The sequence below is a fragment of the Diplotaxodon limnothrissa genome, linkage group LG3 (genome assembly GCF_057381915.1).
Source record: "Diplotaxodon limnothrissa isolate DT_005_m linkage group LG3, D_limnothrissa_male_GT1.1, whole genome shotgun sequence".
NCBI classification, from domain to species: Eukaryota; Metazoa; Chordata; class Actinopteri; order Cichliformes; family Cichlidae; genus Diplotaxodon; species Diplotaxodon limnothrissa.
In genome coordinates this window covers 40142254-40168203 of record NC_140598.1, presented here as the reverse complement: position 1 = coordinate 40168203, position 25950 = coordinate 40142254, and the positions used below count along the sequence as shown (strand labels likewise).

The window sequence follows — 25950 nt, the reverse complement described above, 5'->3', positions numbered from 1 at the left end:
CACATAAACCAAACCACAATCGAGCCAGATGTGGCATGCCATCACATAGACAGTGCCATCTATGCCAGGCCTGGCCCATATCTGGATGACATACATCTTATCATGCCAGAAGTCAGCCAGCAGTGCCGGCTTGATACAAGATCCGGGCCAGACCTGCTTGCTATGTGGGAACCACTGTAAAAAGTCATCAGAAGTTTCACCCTCTTTCAGTAAGCTGACAATGACAGAGTCATCTGCATATTTAATAATGGCCCTGCTTTCATATCTGCTCTGACACATGCTTGTATAGAGAATGAATAATAAGGGCAATAAGACACACCCTTGAGGAGAACCTGTGGAGGAGAACACTGGGTCAGACATTTATTCTCATTCTTTGTGACCTGTCAGTTAAAAAATCTAAAATCCAGCCCACCAGGTTTTTCTTGATTTCAAACTGTTCAAAAATTCAAAAATATGGGGCTGTATTGTATTAAAAGCCAAAGAAAGCTAACTTCACGCTAACTTCTAACTCCGTTAAATGTCATAAATTCCATTTTCATGGATGCCTGGATGTTAAACTTAATTGTTACACCTGGTAGAGCAGTCACACTGATCATTTTATCACAGATGAAAGAATTTAGACAGTTTTTCAACTCTCAGTAATCCCACAGTAATTGTTTGACTTATGGACCTGCAGCAGAGTTTGGGCCCAGACGCAGCTAATTATGTCAGACTTAAAGACCGGATAACGAGGGACCACTGTACAAGGTAGATCTGAAATAAATAAAGATGAAACGTTCTGAAGAAGTTTGTGTTGCATGAATGTTTGTGCTATACACACAAAACACACGTGTCCGTCCGTCCATATGTCTCCACACGTTCCTGTGTGTTCTCCATGGTGAGGTCACCCCCATGGACCTCAGTCAAGGTAGCGATGACAGCTTAAAATAAAACCAACATAGTTTTGGCTGGATTTCCCCCCATAGACACACACACAGAGCCAGAGTGCTGCCCATCAGCTGTTGTGTCACGTTCAGGTGTTAAGCCCTGTGGTCCGGGGGAGGGGATAAAGGGGATATATTTGTAATTTGTTGCAATACCCACCAGAGAATGATCCTTTAATGAAAATATTCATCATCACCTTTTGATAAACTGTTGATTTGCAAAGCATTATCAAACCCTCCAAGCTAGCTCACACACTGGACAGAGAAAGTCTTGTTATGTTTTGCTAAATCCAGTCACACGTTGGAGGGCGTCCAGCTCTGAAGCTCAGCGTTCATGTATTTATTTGCAGAAAGAGAGTTTGTCACCTTCTTTTTTAGGGCTTATGTAATATTATCTGATACACATTCAGGTGCAAACTGATGGTTGCCACTGCCTGGAGGACATAACTGAACTAAAAATATTATTACTGTCCCCTAATATACCGCCACAGAGCACAGTTTAGCATTGGATGTGTACAGGTATTTCTCAAGAAAAACAAAGTGGATGCTGTTCTACAGATAGAGTAACTGGGTTTCCACCAAGTTATAATCAAATTCGATGACCTTTAAAATGGCTATAAATTATATTTTTATGAAAACAATGACGTGTGAATAACTCTGTTTTAGGTTTCATGTTTTTATTCCAGAGTATCTTTGCGTGATTAACAGTTCAAAATAATACTTAACAAAGTTTTATCAGTCCATGGGGAAGTCTCTTAGATCATCTAATGTCTGAAACAATCCTTGTTAAATCCTTTTGACCTTTCTTCTGAGTGGCTGCTGGTCACAAACAAAAGATTTCTGTGCCTGACATAACTGTACAGGTCAGATATCCCCTTTCATCATATCGAGTCAACAAAACATTACACAACAGTTAACTTTATGCATACAAAAAAAAACAACCCAAAACAGTAAATGAATATGTAAGTAAACAAAAATGTAAGTACATAAGCAGTGAAACAAAACAAAACAAAACAAAGCAAAACAAAACAAAACAAAACAAAAAGATTAGAGGAGAGTTAAGCTATGAACTGTATTACATATTAATACTGAAATCCTTCTTGAGAGATAAAGGTTCAATATATTTTAGGTAGGGCTGGGTATCGTCACTGATTTCTAGAATCTATTCTATTCCGATTCACAAGGTCCTGAATCTATTCGATCCACGATTCGATTCAATTCGATTTGAATCTGGGAAATTTTGCCTCAGACAGTCAGAAATATTATAATTCAGATCAGTACATTTACATATTTTTGTATCTATAAAAAGGAAGCTGACACTCGCAAGACTTTATCAAAGGTGTAAGCATCATAGCAGGTGCCTTTGTGTCAAAGTAGCTGAAGATAAAACAGAAAAAACATGAAGGTGATTTTCCTGGCCTGGGATTTTATAAAAATATTCTGCAGTACATCAAAAACGAAAGAAAACCATTAATGAACATCAGTGTTGGGTAAGTTACTTTAAATTAGTAACTTAGTTACATTACTAGTTACTTCTATCAAAAGTAACTCAGTTACTTCAAGTTACTCGTTACTTTCAGAGTAACTAGTTACTAGGGAAAGTAACTTTGGTTTTACTCAGAATTCTCTTGTTAATGTGTTGCTTCCGTAACTGGATACCCAGCAAGATTGCCAGTCTTCTAGCTTGCTTACTTGCCACAGTGCACTGTGCCACCTACCAATAGAAAGGAAAAAATAATGTGCACATTTCCACGAGAGAAATCCCACACCTGGACCGTCGTTGACCGCCGCATGATTCTAGACTGCTTTTTACATCCAACACAAAAACTGCAGTCGTGGTGCTTTCGATTGTACTCAGAACTCAGAAATTCTGCCTTCTGAATAGGAAGATGTAGGCAACACCAGACTGCAGATGAGCTGCATACAGGGCTGGACTGGGACAGAAAATCGTCCCGGGCATTTTGACTAGAGACCGGCCCACCATTATAGGAAAAATCATAAAGCCTTTGAATGAAAATAAACACTGTTGTGACAGTGATGTACACTGTTCTGATGGTATATATGCATCAATCTATCAATCGTTTGTTGTAAGATTCAGATAATTATTTTTTAAAAGCTAGACATTTTAAATGAGAATAAGAAAGAAAAGTATTTCTTTGTGCCCCCCTTTCCCCGTTAATGCCCTACATGCCCCCCTGGCAACACTTAGCTAGATCCGCACCTGCACAGTTACCAGCTGTCAGCTACTTAGAAAACGATCCTGGTGTTATTTGTCTCTCAGAAACAGTTCATAACTTCTCTTCAACTCATTCATGTCACCTAAAAGGTAAACCTGTTTCTCCATCACAGCTCTGATGATCCAGTAAGGACATCTCCTGGTTTCATCTTCATGTTTCCCTCTCACCAGATAACCAAACCATATCATGACCAGCAGGTTTACAGCTGTGGCTCCAGCAAACATCAGCTGATACTAGAAATTAATATTAAATAAATTCTAACAACAGCTGATCAAGCTTAAACGTGCTGCTGTTGTTTACCGCGACATCTGCTGGTTTCCTCTTTCTGGCGCAAAGTGGGCGATAAACAAACAAGAGAGAAAAGTCGATCAGCTGATCATTGATCAGTTTCATGATTGAAGTAGAAACAGGAGAGGGAGGGGGAGAGTAAGATAAGATAAGATAAGATAAGATAGAACTTTATTAATCCCTCGGGTGGGTTCCTCTGGGAAATTCGATTTCCAAAAAAGCACAGCACCGACAGAAGTTACAGAGTTACAGAATATTATATATATATATACACACACACACACACACACACACACACACACACACACACACACACACACACACACACACACACACACATATATATAAATACAGAGACAATATAAATAAAATATACGAAGGGGATAAATAGAATAAATAGGAATAAAAAATAAAAATACAAGTGAATTGCACATTTCAAGTATTGAGGTCTATTGCACTGTTGACTATTTACAAAAGTATTGCACAAAAGGTATTGCACAGTGAGGTGAAGAGGCACTACAGCTTAGTTGTTCCCCCCTCCTTTGTCCTCCTGTTTCCCCTCCCTCTCCCCTCCAGAGAGGAGTTAAACAGTCTGATGGCGTGTGGGACAAAGGAGTTTTTAAGTCTGTTAGTTCTTGTCTTTGGGAGAAGCAACCTGTCACTGAACAGACTCTTCTGATTGTTTATGGCCGTGTGCAGAGGATGCCTGGCATTGTCCATAATGTCCATCAGTTTCTTTAATGTCCTTTTCTCTGCCACTGTCACCAGAGTGTCCAGCTTCATGCCGACCACAGAGCTAGCCCTCCTGATCAGTTTCTCCAGCCTGGATGAGTCCTTCTTTGCTGTGCTGCTCCCCCAGCACACAACAGCATAGAAAAGTACTCCAGCAACCACCGACTGGTAAAACATCCTGAGTATGAGAGAAGAAGAGGCAGCTGTGCAGCAAAGACACAGAGTAACTCCAGCTTTGTGTCTTTTTCATTGTATTTGAAGTCCGGGACAAACTGTGTTCCGTTTCACCTCAATACGAAACGCGTAATATTTTCTCTGAATACGAGACGATTCTGTTTTTTACAGGACGGTTGACAACTCTAATAATTAACCTTATGAACAAAATAAAGTTCAACATCAGTAACATAGCACCCACCCAGCTGTATAGAAACTCCGTCATGCTAGCTAGCACGCAGTACGAAAAAGTCAGCATAACGAAAATAAACTCCACCTAAACTTGGTTCATATCTGACCCAGAGAGACTGCAGGTTATAACTTCTTACCTGAAGTTCAGTTCACCTGACACTCTCGGACCAGCGGCCGCTTCGGGTCTCTCCTCTTGCCTCCCTTTTCCTTCATCCACCTGCTGGCTTCCACCACTTGCTAATGTTATTGAATCTGTGGAAGCTCCGCGATAGCCACCACACGAAGTAACGAATAATGAGCCTATCTAAATCCCAGTAACGAGTAATGCGTTCCTGGTTTTGGCATAATAACTAGTTACCGTGCTTGTTACCACAATAATAACGTAGTTACTGTAACGTGTTACTTAATAACGCGTTAGTCCCAACACTGATGAACATATGAACATTACCTCTGAAGTTACAGCGGTTTTACTAGAGACACAGTGTTTTGCATTTTGCATACTTTTAAAAAGTTTACATTTGTTCAGAAGCCTATTGAACAGCAGAAATTAGGCTTTCTTTTCGGAAGCAAGTAAAAGGAAAAAAACAGCGTCCGACAGCGCTGTAAACAACGGTAGACTTGTGCGTAACAAGCAAGCGAATAATGCAGAAAACAGATTTTTAGACTGAAACTGTTCTTGGAGTATACGGAGAGAGCAAGAGAGAGAGAGAGAGAGCTGTGAATGAAGTGTGATTTTATCGTGGTGGAAGCAAAACAGCAATAGTCAGAGGGAATCCATGACGATGTTTATGTGAAGCGTAGTTTGGATCTTCTTTTGCTGCTGGTTCAGTCAATATCGTTTGGAGAGAGATAAAACTAACAGCTTTAGAATCAGCGCAAAAAGGACGTAAACACAAAGCTCGGACCCGCCGAAACATCAGAATCAGCAAGCTGTCGGCTTTCAGCCCCGACCGTGTGCGTGCCATTGGGTGAGACATCTCACTGATTCTGATCCGTCGGCGGATCCGCACTTTGTGTTTACGTCTTTGTGTACTTGCTCTCATTTACTGTCAGTGCGCCCCAGGGCAGCTGTGGCTACAATGTAGCTGCCTTCACCAGTGTGTGAATGTGTGTGTGAATGGGTGAATGACTGAATGTAGTGTGAAGCGCTTTGGGGTCCTTAGGGACTAGAAAAGCGCTATACAAATGCAGGCCATTTACCATTTAACATTTTTACTGTTTTAGCTGTCTGGTGGTTGTTGAAATTTTGTGAGGTTTAAACTGAGATTCTGGCGTTTCCGGCAAAATAAATTTATATTAAAAAATCGATTCAGGATTTTAATGAATCGATATCACGTTATCCAAGCCAGAATCGATTTTAATCGATAAATCGATAATCAAAACACACCCCTAATTTTAGTAACAAAGAGGGCACTTATGATATTATTACTTATGACTTAGTATAATAATTATTTGGCAGAATGCATATTTACGGAGCCCCGCAAGGGACATGGGAGAAAAAAAAATTATGATGAACTTTTCCGACATCTCACAAAACTAACTCGGGATCTCGCAAAACAAACTCGGGATCTCACAAAAGTTGAATTCCAACAGCGGCGGCAGGTACTTATTTGTAATATTACTCTTTCTGGGTCACAAAATAAACTTTTAAGATATTTTGAGGCGTACATGCAGCTGTGTAAACGTCAAATATCTGCTCGGTTTACAAGACATCACATATTTGCAAAAGTGCTCCGACGTTTCCGTAGATGTCTGACACCCACCATCTCGAAGCTAACGGGAGGTCGAGACCTACTACAGCCGGGTGGAACGGTGCTCTCCTGGCACATCGTGCCTCTACCTCCCGGTCGGCTTCGAGCTGGCAGCCTCTGAAGAATGCGGCTAAAACTTTCGCGAGATGTCGCAAAACGCGCAAAACTTTTGCGAGATGTCGCAAAAGCCCATCTTAATTTTTTTTCTCCCATGTCCCTTGCGGGTAGGGATGGGTATCGTTTAGGTTTTATCCGATACCAGTACCAAACCAGTACTTTTGAAACGGTGCCGGTGCTTAAACGGTGCTCGAACCGGTGCTTAAAGAATGGAGAACACACTCTTTGTCCAAAAACCTCTCATGTTTAGCTGTTTTTTTGTAAAAAGATAACAACGTTAGCCTTTTCTGCAGCTATAGGCAGTGTTGGGAAGGTTACTTTTAAAATCTATTCCATTACAGAATACAGAATACATGCCCCAAAATGTATTCTGTAACGTATTCCGTTACGTTACTCAATGAGAGTAACGTAACCGAATACTTTGGATTACTTAATATATTATCATGCTGTTTACAACTACATGAATGTACTATTGCTGTGATTTATTACTGTTACTGAAGGTCCGCGGCTCCGAACCGTAGTAAAGGGACCTCTGGCTAATACGTCGGGTTCGTGTCGGGCTCGTAGCTGAAAACTAGCTTTACTTTGTTGTCTGGGTCAACTTTTCTTGCAAGAGACAGAGAGAGGCGTTGAAAGGCTGCTCCAACGGAACTTATTGTTTTGGAGGAAAACACGAACACAGTGTACAGTCGAGTCTTAATAGCTTACTTACAACTAGGGATGGGTATCGTTTAGGTTTTATCCGATACCGGTGCCAAACCGGTACTTTTGAAATGGTGCCGGTGCTTAAACCGGTGCTTAAAGAATGGAGAACACAAAATTGGTCCAAAAACCTCTCATGTTCAACTGTTTTTTTGTAAAAAGATAACAATGTTAGCCTTTTCTGCAGCTATGCGGCATATATGGTATCACTCTTGGCTGGAAGCAGTGCTTAAACAATGGAAAATGAAGTGTTTTGAAAGACTGATGAGAGATCACATCACTTCTTCACTTCCTGCCACCATCGACTCACTTCAGTTTGCTTACCGGACTAATCGTTCCACAGACGATGCCATATCTCACCTGCTCCACACATCCCTGAGTCACCTGGGCACTGGCAGAGGGAATTATGTTAGGATGCTGTTCGTGGACTACAGTTCAGCATTCAACACAATAATTCCCTCTAAGCTTTTCACCAAGTTGACGGATCTAGGACTCAGCTCATCACTGTGTCAGTGGATCCTCAACTTCCTCACAGACAGACCCCAATCAGTGAGGGTGGGAAAACAAGTCTCCCCCTCCATCTCACTCAGCACTGGAGTGCCTCAGGGCTGTGTTTTAAACCCCCTGCTGTACTCACTGTACACTTATGACTGTGTAGCCACATCCGACACCACCTCCATTGTCAAGTTTGCTGACGACACTGTTGTTGTGGGCCTTATCTCCGACAACATCGAGACGGCCTACCTGGAGGAGATTAGGAACCTGGAGACCTGGTGCCAGGAGAATAACCTCCTCCTAAACATCAGCAAGACTAAGGAGCTGATCGTGGACTTCACTACAAAGCAGGCGAGGAATTACAAACCCCTCATCATCAGTGGCACGCCAGTGGAGAGAGTGGACAGTTTCCGATACCTGGGTGTCCACATCACTCAGGACCTGTCATGGTCCTGTCACATCAACACCCTGGTTAAGAAAGCCCGTCAGCGTCTCTTCTTCCTCAGAAGACTTAGAGACTTCCATCTGCCACTGAAGGTGCTCAAGAACTTCTACTCCTGCACCATCGAGAGCGTCCTGACGGCAAACATCTGCACCTGGTTTGGGAACAGCACCAAGCAGGACAGACGAGATCTGCAAAGGGTGGTGCGCTCGGCAGAACGCATCATTCAATCAGAGCTCCCTGACCTGCTGTCCATCTACACCAAGCGGTGCAAGTCCAAAGCTAGGAAGATTATGATGGACCTCTCCCATCCCAACAATGGACTCTTCTCACTGTTGAGGTCTGGGAAGCGCTTCTGCTCCCTTAAGGCCAAAACAGAGAGAATGAGGAGGAGCTTCTTCCCCCAGGCTATTCGGGGCCTGAACCAGGTGTAGGACTGGACTCTCCCACACACGTCACTATAAGACTGGACTCTCACACACGTCACCACACATTTCCTATAATCCCTATAATTTATAATCCTTATCTTTATAATCTCTTCTGCTATTTGCACATTCTTTACTGTAAATTCCTAAGTTAATTTGTAAATTTTTGTAGTAAACTGTAAATTGTAAATATTGTAAAACTTTCTTCTGTCATTTAATGGTCGGGCATTGTACAGCTAAAAGCATTTCACCCCCATGTCATACTGTGTATGGTTGTGTGTGTGTGACAAATAAAATTTGAATTTGAATTTGAAAAAACACAAACTTTGTCCAAAAACCTCTCATGTTTAACTGTTTCCCACTTTTTCTTTGGTCATTTTAGCTTTTTTGGCCAGGGTGAAGGGAGTATCTGCCATCAAACAAGAAGACAGCCGCATGTAGCTATGATGATGTTTGCTAGTTCACCTTACATGCATTAATGTAATAATGTGGCCTGCTCAACGTAAATTACACACGAACAACATTAAGCTACTCACGCAGAGAAGAACGGCTGCTGCTGCCATCATCATCCGTCATCATTTCTGCTACACTGGCAGGGCTAGAGGCCAGGACTCTCCTCTTCCTGTTTTTGGGGGATGTTGCTAACTCCGGGTCCGATAACAGGCAACCCACCCGCAGTAGATGTGCTCGGTGTGAGGTCTCACAGCAAGCTATCAAATACGGCGCATTTCTCGGCTTTTAAAAAAAACGCTATGCGTCGCCAGGTGTTTCATCAGATTTGAGGAGTTACCTCCTTTGACAGTATCACAGTTTCAGCTTAAAGCACTTGTTGCAGGCTGCTGAGTTTGCATATTTTGCTGTGAAGTACAGCCAGACTTTTGACCGCTTCGCCTTGGACATTTTTAATCTGTAGCTCTGCTCTAACAGAACGTACGTACCTGGGCCCACCTACTATCCTCGGAAACGTAAAATGATTGGCTAGAATCTAAAGTGTATCACAGCTCAGGAAAAAAAGCACCGAAATAAAGCACCGAAATGTGCGCTGCTTTTGGTCTGGTTACTACTGTATATGTCAGAACCGGTGCCATCACGGCACCGGATACCGGTACCCATCCCTACTTACAACTGGGCTCCTCAGGCACTCTTCTTGGCTGCAGTGGTTATTATTATATTTACATGCTTCCAGCTCCCGTTTTTGCTCGATGACAGCTCGTACTTTTCCTTTTTCTCCCTCCTCGCGCTCACAGACCCATAACATGTATGGCAGTCCATTCTCCCAGCAGCACGGATCACACTGCCTATGATGCTACATTCTTTAGAGCTATACCGGTAGCATTCTGCCTATTAGCTTAGCACAACAACAACAACAAAAAGGCGCTCTCTCACCCAGGAAACACGCAGAGAGAGCGTCACCCTGTAACCATGGCAACCGTAACGCTGCCACCTGACACAACAGAACATAGCTGTCAAACAAAACCCAAACAGGCCTGACCCGCCACAATATGAAACAGGGAAGTACCGCAGTGTAATCCATTTATTTCAACAAAGTAACTGTATTCTAAATACCACCTTTTTAAACGGTAACTGTAACTGTTAAGGTTCACATAATTGAGGAAGGAGAGTACAAACAACCAGGTCCAGAAGATCTTGGTCAAAGAATTGATTTTAATGAATACACGCGTGGGAAGACCACTCTGTACGCAGACAGGAATTAATCTTCGACTTAATCAAAGCATACACAGATTTTTATAGCATCAGGGTTTGAATTAATGACGCCCCTTCATACGTCACAGACAGAATATATACATACGTCAAATCAAAACCACAATGACTTTTAACACGGTTTAAAAGAACGTTGTCTTCTATCTCGTCTGGAACACGAGCCCCACATCCTGCCAGACGCTGTTCCTCTTTCCAGAGACAAACATGACCAACTTCTCACCTATAAATGAGTCTAACTAATGTGTGTGTGTGTATGTGTTGACCTTACATGCTCTCTCATCTCACCCGTTGCACTTCTGACCTTTTACCAGACCAGAGGCTCATCCTTATGTGTAATAACCTAACTGAAACTATATGTACTATGTTGAATAAATGTTTTAATCAAGAACTTCTACTAAAAGCTTAATAAAAGAATATAAAAGTATAACAGACAATTTGAATAACCTAGTAATTCAAATAGCCTCGTCTAACCTGCTCCTCAGAATAACTTAGACTCTGCTTTCACTTCTGCAAACTCTCTGCAACTTCCTGTCAACTCCTGCAACTTAGTCTTTCTGAAAGACACACACACTGTTTAAACCTCTGAATGCAATATCAATGCTGCAGATTATATTATTAATGCAATGGTAATGATGATGATTATTTAACAATAGCAGTAAAATAATTTCCCTGATCCACATAACGAAATACAGTTACTCATATTTTGTATTTTAAATACGTAACGGCGGTACATGTATTCCGTTACTCCCCAACACTGGCTATAGGGGATATATGGTATCACTCTTGGCTGGAAGCAGTGCTTAAACAATGGAAAAAACACAGACTTTGTCCAAAAACCTCTCATGTTCAGCTGTTTCCCTCTTTTTCTTTGGTAATTTTAGCCTTTTTGGCCAGGGTGAAGGTAGTATCTGCCATCAAACAAGAAGACAGCCGCATGTAACTACGACGGTGTTTGCTAGTTCACCTTACATGCATTAATGTAATAACGCGGTTAGCCTACTCAACATAAGTTACACACGAACAACATTAAGCGACTCACCCAGAGAAGAACGGCTGTGTCTGCCATCATCATCCGTCATCATTTCTGCTACACTGGCAGGGCTAGGGGCCAGGACTCTAATCTTCGGGTTCTTGGGGGGATGTTGCTAACTCCGGGTCAATAACAGGCAACCCACCCGCAGTAGATGTGCTAGGTGTTAGCTCTTGCAGCAAGCTATCAAATACGGTGCATTTCTCGGCTTTAAAAAACCCCCGCTATGCGTTGCCATGTGTTTCATCAGATTCGAGGTGTTACCTCCTTTGCACAGTATCACCTTAAAGCACTTGTTGCAGGCTGCTGAGTTTGCATCTTTTGCTGTGGAGTACAGCCAGACTTTTGACCGCTTCGCCTTGGGCATTTTTAATCTGTAGCTCTCCTCTAAAAGAACGTACGTACCTGGGCCCACCTACTATCCTTGGAAAGGTAAAATGATTGGCTAGAATTCAAAGTGTGACATCTCAGGGAAAAAAAAGCACCGAAATAAAGCACCGAAATGTGCGCTGCTTTTCGGTCTTTTCAGTCTGGTTACTGCCGTTTATGTGCCATTATGGCACCGGATACCGCTACCCATCCCTACTTGCGGGGCTTGTCGCTACCCGATCCATACCGGAAACCTGATTGGTACCCCGCATGCGCAAATCTTACGTCACTTCCTCTCTTTGCCAACATTGCGACATTCAATATATTTGAATGATACGGTTAGTGCCCAGTTAGCTCCTAGCATTTCTTAACAGCTCTGCCTCCTTTTCGACTACCGGGACATTAAAACAATGGATAATCTGTATACAAACAAATTCACGCTTTTCTCCTCAGCAGAGAGCTTTCCCCGATTGAACAACAGCGCCGTAAAATAAGAAGAATGGCGCCTAATTACAGAGTTAATAATACAGACTTTGTAATATGTCACGTGAAGATTCATCAGCCAGATGAAGTGTTTACTAACAATTGACAGTGATAGCGGACATCATCATCACTATTCTAATCAATCCTCTCCACACAGACAAGCAGTGTTGGGAAGGTTACTTTTAAAATGTATTCCATTACAGAATACAGAATACATGCCCCAAAATGTATTCTGTAACGTATTCCACTACGTTACTCAATGACAGTAACGTATTCTGAATACTTTGGATTACTTAATATATTATCATGCTTTTTACAACTGCATGAATGTACTATTGCTGTGATTTATTACTATTACTGAAGGTCCACGGCTCCGAACCCGTAGTAAAGGGACCTCTGACTAATACGTCGGGTCCGTGTCGGGCTCGTAGCCGAAAAATAGCTTTACTTTGTTGTCTGGGTCAACTTTGCTTGCGAGAGACAGAGAGAGGCGTTGAAAGGCCAACGGAACTTGTTGTTTCGGAGGAAAACACGGGCTGGGCTCGTCAGGCACTCTTCTTGGCTGCAGTGGTTATTATTATATTTACATGCTTCCAGCTCCCGTTTCTGCTCAGTGACAGCTCGTACTTTTCCACTCGCCTTTTTCTCCCTCCTCGCGTTCACAGACACATAACGAGTATGGCAGTCCATTCTCCCAGCAGCACGGACTACACTGCCCATGAGGCCACATTCTTTAGAGCTATACCTGTAGCATTCTGCCTATTAGCTTAGCACAACAACAACAACAAAAAGGCGCTCTCTCACCCAGGAAACACGCAGAGAGAGAGCGTCACCCTGTAACCATGGCAACCGTAACGCTGCCACCTGGAACAACAGAACGTAGCTGTCAAACAAAACCCAAACAGTCCTGACCCCCCACAATATGAAACAGGAAAGTACCGCAGTGTAATCCATTTATTTCAACAAAGTAACTGTATTCTAAATACCACCTTTTTAAACGGTAACTGTAACGGAATACAGTTACTCATATTTTGTATTTTAAATACGTAACGGCGGTACATGTATTCCGTTACTCCCCAATATATATATATATATATATATATATATATATATATATATTAGGGGTGCAACAATACACAAAATTCACGGTTCGATATTTTTTCGACACAAAAAATTTTAATTTGTCATTTATTAAAATTATAAATATATATTTTAACTCAAAAGTAGAGTTTTTAAATTTAACCCTAACCCTTGTGCGCGTTTTTTATTTTGACAGCGAATGCGCACCTGCGGACCACTTATGTGCAGCCCTGGTTATTTAGCTCGTCATATTGCAGCCACAGAAATTATTTTGTCCATGAAACCATAAAGCTGCACTTTCTTTTTGCCTTATAGTCTGATTTGTCATAACTTTTCCGTTTTGTGGTAAGCTTTTCTTTGGCTGTCACTTCTTCACCCTGACCTGTCTTATTTGGCTCAGCAGAACTAAAATATATATCTGTCTGTGAAGGTTCTCAGTCATCCAGGTCATCTTAGTCAAATATAAATCCTGCTGCTTTTACACACGCACTCACATAAGCTCAGCGATTCTCTGCGCGATCAACCTCTCACATGTTTAAGCTGCGGGAGATTTCACTTGTCATGTTTGCATAGTAAGCTAACGATTAATAAGACGATGTCAGAGGAATTGGTGCACAAATTATCATCACTCACAGATCAGTGCTGTCGCTCTCTATCTGCAGTTCGCACGATTGCAAAGTGAAAGCAAAAAAACAAGCGCAAATTCAAACGCGATTTCAATATGTCACATATTGACAGTGGCTCACCGATGCCAATGACATAATTACCCAGCTACATTTCTGAAAGAATGCAAAAGCATTGACATATATTTTTCCTTCTTACAATAGCCCGACGGGCAGGGCTGAGATAGGTTTTGGTAGCCCGACTGAAAAAATCGCTAGCCCCAGGTACATGTATTCCGGCGGTACATGTATTCCGTTACTCCTCAACACTGCAGACAAGCATAAACACACTCGACTATCACTAAATCAAATTTAACACATGTTTGTAATGACGCTAATTCAGTTTACAATAGGGTTCATTCGCTTGGTCAGCAGGTGGCAGTATCCTCGTAAACTGCCATTAAACGAACAGAAGAAGAAGAAAACCCCTGCACATGCGCGATTGAATGTCGCAATGTTGGCAAAGAGAGGAAGTGACGTAAGATTTGCGCATGCGGGGTAACGATCGGGTTACGGATCGGGTAGTGACAGTATGGTCCGACTTTGCACATGCGCTTCCACTCCTGATCCATAACTATCTTTTTATTTTTCATTTTTGTCTACATTATATTGAAATGTTTGATTACTCGAAACATTTTAAGAGATATTTGTTATTCTTAACATCTTAACAGATACTCTGACCCGTAAAAATCGTAAAACGCTTCGATCGGAAGTAGACATCTTTCGCGCATGCGGGGTACTGATCGGGTTTCTGGTACGGATCGGGTAGTGACTTTTTTTTTTTCATTTACATTTTGCACACATTTACAATCTCTCATTGGGAGACAACATTGGTGCAACAACATCTTGAAATGTTGAGTAAGAAAACAAAAGAAATAGGAGAAGACTAACAGAAAAAAACAAAAAAACAATATAAATATGCGTGAAGGCCATTCTTATGACATTTAACAATATCCTTTCCGTGCACACTTTAACATACATGCGGCTTATTTGGTACACCAAACGAAACATATTCATTAAAAGGATAGATACTGGGTCCCATTTTCACATATCAAAGCAGCATCTTTACATGAATCCTTCAGTAATTCTAAAGATGACAAAAAAGACTTTAATTCAATCTTCAATGCACTTAGGGAAGGTCTTTTGTTTTGCCATTTACACTTATGAATGTGGTATTTGCCCATAATTATTACCATATTGTGGAGCATGGCAAGTTCCTCGCCATTATTGTATAAAACCTGTGTTAGAGTCAGTGGGGTCATCCCATCTATTCTTACACTCAACCAGTCTACCAAATCCTGCCGAAGTCAGTCGTTACTGAGCAGGAAAAAAAACAAATGATCAATACTTTCTTCATTTTGCAAACAAAATCCACATGGCTCCACCTCAAACCCAAACCTTTTTTAAGCATTTCAGCTGCTGGGTAATATCCATTAATTATTTTAAATTGCATTTCTTTGACTTTGGGGGGGATAGGCCATTTTAAAAAGTGTGTATGTTATTTTAACGTTACTCCCTTTTAATTTTGTGTTACTGTTAAAATCGTGAAATAATTCATTTTTAAATATATTGTTTATGATTTTATTATTACACTTTTTATTAGTTAAAGGAATCTGATTTAGCTGTAAAGAAGGTAAACTAATTTGTCCCTTAGAGTAATATAAATAGCCTTGTATCAAACTTAACAGAGGTAAGGGGATCGCCTTACAGACCTTGTTATATTCTCTAAGGGAACACTGAATGTTAAACTTTGCATTGAAAACACCCACTGGGAGAAACCGCCCCCTTTCATTAAGTAAATCTGTTATAAAGATTATGTTTTTTTCATACCACTCTTTAATGAACAATGACTTCCTATTAATTGTAATGGTCCTGTTATTCCACAAGGTGGAGCAATGTGGCGTGAAGTTATGGGCAAAAAACATTTTCCAATAAGACAAGACCTGCTTATGATATTCTGACAGTTTCACAGGCAACTTCAATATATCAAAATCACATTTGAGGAGAAAATCCAACCCTCCCACCTTTTTGAAAATATTTTTAGGGATATGGAACCATATGGAGTCAGGTTTCAAGAGGGAGGCTTTTATCCAGTTAATTTTAAATACTCCAACCATTGATTGAAAATCAATTGTCTTTATATCACCTTTGGTGTAATCTTTGAAGAGTTGTGATTTTTTTAATGTAATGTGTTTTATTGCGCCAAATGAATTGATAGATTATGGAGTTAATCTTTTTAATACTTTTTGAGGTAATGTATAATGAGTAAGGTGGATAAACCATCTTTGAGACACCCTCTGATTTGGATAATATATTGCGTCCAAAAATTGTGATATCTCTCATTAACCAATGATTTAGTGTTTTGGACATACCATCAATTTTGTCTTTTAGGTTATTTGACTTCATTTTTCACTGGAATTGTCCTCGTGTTATTTTCCAAACAATCATAAAGTGGCAAAAGTTCACACTTCTTTAGATTCAGACACAAGCCTGAAGCTTTAGAAAAAATTTAAATTACATTCCACGCTTTCTCGGGTATTAATTTATCCTTTAAAAATATTACTGTGTCATCTGCAAACTGACTTATTTTCAGTTCAGTACCAAAAATATTTATTCCTTCGATGCCTGAATGGTTCACAATGAGGTAGGCCAAAGAATAAATAATTTTGGAGAAATTGGGCAACCCTGTCGAATTCCACGGAATACGTCTATCCTAGGTGTTATGCCTGGATTGAGCGAAACATAACTGTAAATCTGCTTGTAGAACAGTTTGATCACGTTGCAAAATTTGTTTCCAAATCCAAAAAGTTCTAAAGATCTAAATAGAAAATTATGGTCTATTGAATCAAATGCTTTAAAAAAGTCAATAAATAATAGTAAACTTTCTGAATTGATAAAGGATCGGTAGTCAATCATATCTAATATTAATCTTATGTTATTATGAATCTGCCTTCCTTTAATAAACACTGATTGACACTCATCAGTTAGTTTGGTTAAGATGCTCTTAATCCTATTTGCATATGCTAAGGCTATCATGTACACCTCATCTAGTTGATTTTGTAAAGATTGTAAGCATTCTGACTCTTCTGCAGTCATACAAGGCTTACCACATAATAAATGTATTTGTTCGATTAGATTTTTCTGTTTACATATGGGTAGGGCAGACACTTTCTTTCCCGTTTCTATAGCTAGTTGTTTGACACTATATTTAAACCATTCCCATTTACTGACATTAGTCATCATCATATTGTTAATTTCTAAATGAATTTTTTAAAACTTGTGTACAGAAATCTTCGTTTTGTAATAAACTATTGTTAAATTTTCATAAGTTCTCATATCTTTGTTGTTTACGTAGATATAATGAGAGACTTATCAGACAATAATCAGTAAGTGGGGTTGATTGGCTTTAACATTTAGTAACATATGATGATACTGTTTGGGAGACAAGCCAATAATCTAGTCTTGAACATACGTTCTTATTTGTTGGACTAAACCAACAAGTCCAACAAGTCACATGTATTTCTTCGTATTTGGGTTTGTCATCCTCCAATAATCCATCATATTAGTTGCTGTACAAAAGTCACAAATAATGCTAGCATGTTCTGGTTGTTTCCCTCTCTGTGGTTGCCTGTCAAGCCATGAGTTAGGTTCCAGGTTAAAATCGCCTCCAGTTATTACCTGGGTAGAACCATATGTATTACTCCAATTTGCAATTAATTTACTTAAGTTTAACATCATGTTTCTATTTAGAGACCTGTTATTGTATCCATACATGGTGATAAGAATAATTTTCTGTTCACAGACTTCTACCAACACCATGATAGAATGCCAATGTCCCATTCCATCGCTTTTATGATCAATAACCTTCCCTGCAAATTTGTTAAATAAAATCATCACTCCTGCTGAGTGAGTAGTGCCATGTGAATAAAGAATACTTTCTCCACATTGATGTTTCCAAAACATTTCCTCTTCCTTACTAGAATGTGTTTCTTGTAAAAACAGAATGTTTTCCTTAATTTCTTTGCAGAATAGAAACATGGCCTTACGTTTGACATTGGGTCTTGCGATTTCTTGTTGAAGTTCCATCTCTTCTATATCTTCCTCCTCACATGCTTCTTTCATAGCAGCAAGGTTGTAATTGTGATCGGAAAGGCTACCTGCTAGCTTGGGGTTAGCCATTTTTATCGCTCTATGTTTATCTTTGTGTCCGTCTAAGGGTCTTTCAAAGTAACTTCCAGGGGGTTTCGCTTGCCTTCTACTTCCTTTTGGAGTAACTGTTTGTCGATAAAGTACTTTTCATGACATCAAAATGACGTTTCCTAATCAGACCTGCAGATTGTACAACCGCTTATTCTGCCATTTTGGCCCCCCTCTTCAGATCGGGTAGTGACAGGGCTCCGTACTTATTTCAGGGAGAAACATCAATCATACCTTATTTCCCCCTTTTCCCATGCTTCCTCACAGTCACAACATAAATATTATTTTTATAATGTAAAATTAATCTGTGCAGAATTGGTGATGGGGTGTAAGACACATTTCACATAAACATGTGTATTAAAATTCAGGCTGTGTTATAGTGGTAAAAAAAAAAAGATATAACTGATCATCATCAAGGACATTAATATAGGAATTGTTTTCCTATAGAAAGAGCGCCATCGTGTGAAAAATTAACTATAGTACACTTATCCTGCAGTCACCATAATCCATTACAGAGAAAGATGTAACGAAACTTTTCAAAATCTGTCTCACTGAAACTGAAGTATACATGGTTAATAATATGGTTGTAACAATAAAAATAACACACTCAATAACATATTTAAAACTTGCAGTTGTATTTTTCTAAAACGTAAATAAAAAATTGAAAGTGCTTATCCCTGATAATAATAATAATAATAATAATAATAATAATAATAATAATAATAATAATAATAATAATATGCACGGAATGCGTTAGTGGAATTACTACAGTATCTTGAAAGTTGTCGTTTCTGTTCGTACTTTTATTTTGAAGGCAGCCCATCGAAACGGAACACTTTGCGCTGGGTCACGTGGCTAGCGTTTCTTTTCCCTTAGCAAAGCTGTAGGTTGCAAGAAGTTCTTCGAGAGGATATATTTGAGAACATCAGAACAAAGGGATTACATACATATAAAGCACGGTATGTACACCGAGTTGTTGTTTTTAAAAAAACAAACAAAAAACAAAACCCTGTAAGCGATCAGCTTTTCCTTGTACCCGCTGTTTGTCGACCTGTGGTGGTAGTTTGTAAACGGGCCTGGAGGAGTGTTGCTTTAGTGGTGGATTTATGGTCTCGTCTCATATCTCACTGCTGCACAGATTTTGCTCAATCTGCCGGATTTAACTCAGTGGCCACAACACATTTTAAATGCATTCATAAAAGGCAGCATTTACAACAAATACTGACAACATGAGAAAAACAACCACTTGTCCTTCACTTATGATAAGCCCCCACTCCACAGACCTGGCTTGTATTAAAGTTTTCTCTCTTTTAGTGATGCACGTTAATCCCGCTCTTAAGACGCTTCCCAGACGTGATGGTATTGGTTACAGTGGTGGGATTTCCATCTCTTTTTGGAGAACCGGTGTCCTGGGAATCCATCCTACCTGACAAACCATCTTACCCGCTGTTTCTGCGCACACGAAATTAAGTGGCAAACCGTCCTACCTTTGTGAATATTATCTAGAAAAATTCAGCTCGGCTCACTAAAAAGATCCAGCTTTTTCGGCTCCCAACCAGCTCTTTCAGGTTGTTTTGTTGCTTTAATTAATTTATTATTAACAATAATATAAAATTATGCACAAAAGAATTACTAATGTAAAAAAATGGTTTTATTTATATGTTTATATATAAATATATACGGTGGCCCCTAGAGACAAAGCACGTACAAACTCCAAAACACATTTCTAGCATTAACTGAGCTTCCAAAACAGAGCTACCTAGATCACTTAAATAACACAATTGAAAGCATATGTGTATTGTCTGTGTATTTATACACAATTGTTACTTCCTGTTATTGTTACTTCCTGGCTTGTGTAGCCACTAGGTAACAAAAGCTCAACACTGCACCTAGCATTCTGCTGTCTTTTTTACGTGTTTTGGAGTTTGTACGTGCTTCAGAGTTTGTACGTGCTTTTTGGAGTTTGTACGTGCTTTGGAATTGGTATGTGCTTCGGGGTTTGTACGTGTTTTGGAGTTTGTACACGTTTTGGAGTTCGTACGTGTTTTGGAGTTCGTACGTGCTTTGTCTGTAGGAGCCACCATAAATATACTTTTATTTATTCACTCCACATAAAATGTAATAAATAAATAATATAATACAAAAACCAACTATTCACAGTTCAACTTTTAACTATTTAAATTTTCAGCTTTTTCCTTTTACAAATTTAAAGTGAAACAACACAAAACACTGCAAACCACAACACAATTAAATATAAATTATAATATGGAAAAAAAAAAGAAGATGCACATTCTCTGTCATATGGGCCTGCATGAATAAACTTTCTGAATCCTTTGTCATCTGCAACTGAAAATAGTTGTGGATGATTACTATACCTTTCTAATGTGATGTTGTCCCTGGCTCTCTGTCTCTCCCTCCTGCTCTGTTCCTGTGCTACTGAGAGTGGAACTACCTACACTCGTAAGAGCTGTTTCGTTCGCGACCGAAACATCACTAATTGGTGATCAGTGGCCTGGCATTAGACATTAAGATGGAACTATAGAAAAGATCGCCTGTCATTAACTTGCTCCCATACCATTGATGTGCAGTGAGCAAAAAGCACCTATCCACTGCTGCAGGTGCTTACTTAAAGGCAGTATAAAGACTGCTGCAATGTAGTCAAAGATGTAATCATGTTGTCTGCAGCTGAGCTGTTGGTTAGTTGTGTTGTTCTATATTATCACTTAAAAATCTATATTTTTTAAAACATTTATTTATTTCCTTCTTTTCTCCTATTACTTTATTCTTCTTTACATCTGGTAGGTGTGTGTATCTGTGCAATTCACTTTCTCTTAAATTACTTTTCAGCATAACATAGCTAACACAAGCAATACAACAAAAACAAAAAACAGTCACAGGGAGGGAAATCTGTTGTGTTCACTTTTGGCCTCCAAATATTGTCATTGTCTCTGATTTTGCCATTGATGTCATCATTGATGTCATCATTGATGAGTTTTGCACTAGATAACAATTTGTCCCTAAAATTAGAGAGCCATCGTAGCACGAACGGAGCAAACCGCAAATGTTCAGTAGTTCGTAGCTGCACTTTTACCAACTAGTTTTCTTTGGAGGTTTGCAAAGATTTTTGACCCAACTACTAAAATTGTCATGAATGAAAAGCAATAACGATTCTTTCTCTCACTGTTGCTGTGTTTGATGTAAGAATTGTTGGGACGCTTTTACTGCACTTTTCAGAACATAACCTGTTGCATATGTGAAAACTTAGTTTGTCAAAAGTACTTGCATAATGATCAGGTACAATGTCTGTACAGACAGCGTACAGATTGATTGAATTATTCCACAGTTCAAAATGATTTTACAGTGACACTAAAGTCACTTAAAGTGCAGAGGGCTAATGTAACCAGTTAAATTAAGCACAAGCGGACAACAGAGCATCAGTAATGGTACTCAACTTTAGTTCCTTATCTCCTGCAATTCAAAATGAGCGAAGGAGTCCAATCTTGTCCCCTGAGGAAACAGAAGATCTTCATGAGCTCCTCTATGCCAAAATCCTGCCGCTGAGCATGCTCTTTTGATTTATTGCGATCATGTTTAGGGGGCAGGAGCATGCATTCATGACTTATGGCAGCACCAGTTGAGGTCCATCTGTGTGCTGTCATTACCAGAAAGTCAACGGCAGATCCAGCTTCCTTCACCAACTTTCCAAGCCATACGTCGTCTCTTTTCTGAATGCTGCCTACTCAGCACACCACCACTGGACTTGGAGGTCATCATAATAAAACTACCAAACCTTCAAAGTTGTGTGCATACGCTTTATTGTGAATTGTGGAACTGAAGCCTCTGGCAAAACAGGCAAAGAGATGAAAACGTATCAGTTTTTTGGGTTGCAATTCAATATTGTGTATGCTCGTATTGGTGTTTCAGTCTTTATTTTATAACATAATGTTTCAGGAGAAAATTCGTGTTACAGATTGACTTTAGTTCGACCTTGTTGGGCACTAATCATGGGTCTTGTTAGAAACATCTAGATGTTGGACGACTAGCGTGTATGTTCCATGTCTATCCACAGATCAGGGACATGAAAAGGATAGAGGAGGATAAGATAAGCTGCTTTGGAAGATCTATTAACCTTATTCTTCTAAGATTAACACCTCCTTTCTATTTTGTTGTTGTTGTCTCCTGTGTCTCTATTGTTAAAATGCCTTGTTTTCTGTGTGTCTCTGTTTTTGATGCTTTTGTTTCCATGATAAGATATGATACTGACAGAATGAATCCGTATGAATGAAGGAATCTTTGGAAAGCAGAGTCTGCAAATTAAGAAGCGGCCTTCCGGATGATGGACCTCATCTTTCCAAGATTCTGAGGCCCAGTACAACTCATTAACCTTTTTTCTTTGTTTTCTTTATTTTGAACTTCCCAGCTTTCCATTGCCATCGAAGCGTTACACCCCTTCTCCTGCACCAGGGCCCCAACAGAGCCGCCTTCTGGGTGGGCTCCCAGGGAGCTTTTTACTGATCGGACAGCAAGCTGCATGCTTGCGGCTGGCTCAGCTGAACGCCCACCTTACTTTGACACAGATAAATAATGCTGTTGCTGTTGGTGGTCGAACCAACACACACGCCCCATTTATACCCACAACACCCCCCTGCCCGACAGCTGCAGCCATCAGTCTACTGAACCTTCTGAAGGTTGCTAACACCATGTCCCATCCCTTATATAACCCCTATGCCTCTGGGAATCAAAGTTCAGCCCAGGGGCGCTATGGACAGTCCAGTATGCAGGCAGAGAGAGACTCTCATAAGACATCTCCTCATCTTGGGCCTGGGTCCAGCTTTAGCTCTTCTGGAGTTTCATCTGCGACTCCTGCAAAATCTGGGGGAATAATGAGCTACAGGCCAGAAGGGAGTAAGACTTCAATGGAAGAGGACATAAAGAGGTCCATAGACATGCATATAAGCAGAGCCAGAGAGGAGGTGAGAAATCAGCCTGTAAAAAAGAACAGTCGTTTTACCAGCACTCAAAGAGATGAGTATGATTCTTCAGGCAAAGATGTGACTTCCTACATGTTGTCCTCAAACTCTCAAAGACCTCCTGATGTTGCAAGTAGCACTAGCTCCATGGACTGGTTGCCAAGATACAAACGGGAAACTGAGGATGATTCGTCTAAATACTGTTCATCATCTGCTTCATTGAGCTATCAAAGCACTGGCGACAGTAGGTTTAATGCCTCGAATGAAAGAGAGCGCAATGTGCAATCAATTCCAGGCTTAGGTGATTATGACTACCCAGTGCCAGACAAACCTGTGGGTTCTGCAGAGTCTACTCGTCCCAAGTACACTTCAGAAACAGCTGTGAACATCCTTATGCAGTTTGGACTTGAAAAAGAGGACCTGGAACATCTGATCTCATATCCCGAAGATCAGATGACTCCTGACAACCTGCCTTTTATCTTACGACAAATCCGCATGGAAAAGGCAAAGAGATCTGCAACAGCAGATCCATCAAAATCCTACTATGATCCTCATTCCACCACAAGTATGAGTGGAAGGGAAAGGTTGAGTACTTCAAGAGGGGAAGGGATGCGTCAGGATGAATTGTCACCTATTGTCCAATCAAGTAAAGTGATTGATTATGGACATACTGGAAAATATACTGGGAGCTTTGGGGATGAAATTGGAAGAAGCAGCAGTGGAGCCAGTAGTGGTGGAAGTGGAGGTACGCTGCTGATGGGCTCCTATGATAGTAGCGGTCACAGTCGAGAACCACTGCAAAAAAGTATGACAGAGGTGAAAAACAGCACCTTGGTTTCTTCCCGTGATCAAGGCAGCTCTTTTACCAGTCATGGCTCAATGCGAAGTAGTGGTCCAGCTCAACAACTGCCAACACAACCAAACCAGCCTTCTCAAGAAATCTTCAAAGGTTTCTCTCTGCCAAAGACAGACACAGACTTAAGACCTCTTAAAGCAGAAGTCACTAAAACCCTTCCGTTGAAAAATCCAGAGCCAGATCGCCAGTCAGCATCAAAAAGCCAACTAACTCCTAATATAGTTCGTAGTGTGCATCCAAGTCGACCTGGCCTTGTACTTATTGGCAGCAGCAGCAGCGACAGTCACATCAAAGAAAAGAGTAAGACTCACGGGCAAGTATCAAATGTTTCTGAGCAGATGAACAAACAGCAAATGCAGCAGAAGCAGGTACAACAGCAACAGGTGAAACAGACAATGCAACAACCACCACCAAAGCAGCAGATGCAGCAACAGTTGAAGCAACAACAGTCAAAGCAGCAGCAGACGCAGCAGCAGCAGACGGAGCAGCAGCAGATGCAGCAGCAGACGCAACAACTGAAGCAGCAGACGCAACAACTGAAGCAGACGCAGCAGCAGCAGACGCAACAGCAGCAACTGGAGCAGCAGCAGACGCAACAACAATTAAAGCAGCAGCAGCAGATACAACAGCAGCAACTGAAGCAGCAGCAGCAGACGGCCCAGGTACCTAACCTGCCAATTGGGTTGCAGCAGATGCAGAATCAGCCAGCTGTGCATATGGGACAAGCTTTGCAGTCTCAAGTTTTTTCGGCTGCAAAGCCAGTTCCACAGCTGTCCCTCATGCCAGGGCTCACGATGCCCGTTCCTCCGGGTCTCTCGCCGCTAATGCAGAACCTCGTGAATTTCATTCATATACCGCAGCCCGCTTCCACCAAGCAGCTTCCAGCAAAGGTAGAAGTGACAGGGAATATCCCAGTGCTGGCCCAGATGCAAGACTACACTGCCACTTCACCTAGGGTCTTTCCTCATACCTGCTCTCTATGTAACAAGGAATGTACTCTGATGAAGGTAAGTGGAAGATTGTTCGATGTTTTTGCTTTCTGTCGGTTTTTTATTTATTTGACATGCAATGTTTTTTGTTTTGTTTTTTATTTGATTTTGGATCGAATTATAGGACTTTGGTTTGGGAAAAACTTCATGTATGCTACTTTAAAGTTTATTTGTTTGTTTTGTTCACTATTCCTGCATGATGGTGACTATAGGAAGACTACCAACTTGGCTTGCAAACATTTGGACAAATTTTTCACATATTTCTGCAATTCAGTATTCTGTACCAGAATTTCTGAAGGATTACAGTGCAGACTAAACTTAACTATATGTCTATCAGATATTGTAATTGAAAAACACTACTAATAAGAGACCTTCAGAATCTTCAGTGGTCTGTACTTGCAATTGATAGATTTAATCTCTTTTAAATTGACATAAACTGATGCGAAGACATTCAAGGCTTTTGCTAACAATGGAACCAAGGCCTCAGATGACGTGATGAGGAGAAACCTGCAAACCTGACGAGCCTGTGCATCAGAAAATGTTGGAAGACGGCTGTTTTTTCATTTGTCTCTGTTCTTGGGCTGCTGTTCCACAGTGCACATTCAGCTTTGCTTTTTCTGGAACTGTTGCTGAATGTAAAAGTTCCCCTTTTTGTCTTTTGTCATTAGAGTTAAGAATAGTGTGTTTTGTCCTTTATTTCACATTAGTAGGCACCTTGTTTTTGTGTAATACTCGCTTCTTCTTTTTTTTTAACTCATACTTTCTTTTTAAGTTAGTGTTTCTGTGTCCCAAAAGGCAACATCATTTACTACCACAAACATAAGCACCCGCTGCGCCCAGTCATGAGCTACACAAGCACCAGATTTGATTTGATTTGTTGTTGAATCTCTCTTTATGGATCGGCCTTCCTTCGCTGCACCAAATTTCACATTTGAGCTCCTCGTCAAAGAAACAGCGCCTTCCTCTTCTGGTCTATTTCAACGTCATCTTCCTGTCGCTACTCCGACTGTGATCGTCATCGGCATTTTGTCCTAATCCAAACTTGGCCTCTCCTGAGACGACCTTCTTGGAGCTT

The 25950-nt window shown here is 40.5% G+C and overlaps 1 protein-coding gene across 4 annotated transcripts in view; it reads left to right on the top strand.

The window, feature by feature from the left end:
• LOC146635828 (uncharacterized) overlaps positions 1-25950 on the top strand; it is a 93017-nt gene that overhangs the window by 28551 nt on the left and 38516 nt on the right. For 2 of the 4 annotated variants that reach the window (XM_085349084.1, XM_085349083.1), the window contains exon 2: positions 22481-24893. The exons of 1 other annotated variant lie outside the window; for it this stretch is intronic. In XM_085349084.1, the coding sequence (XP_085205210.1) occupies positions 22481-24893 (2413 nt within the window). Of the gene's footprint in view, positions 1-18943; positions 19020-22480; positions 24894-25950 lie in introns of those variants that run through there. One more of the 4 variants, XM_085349085.1, reaches the window with a different exon arrangement.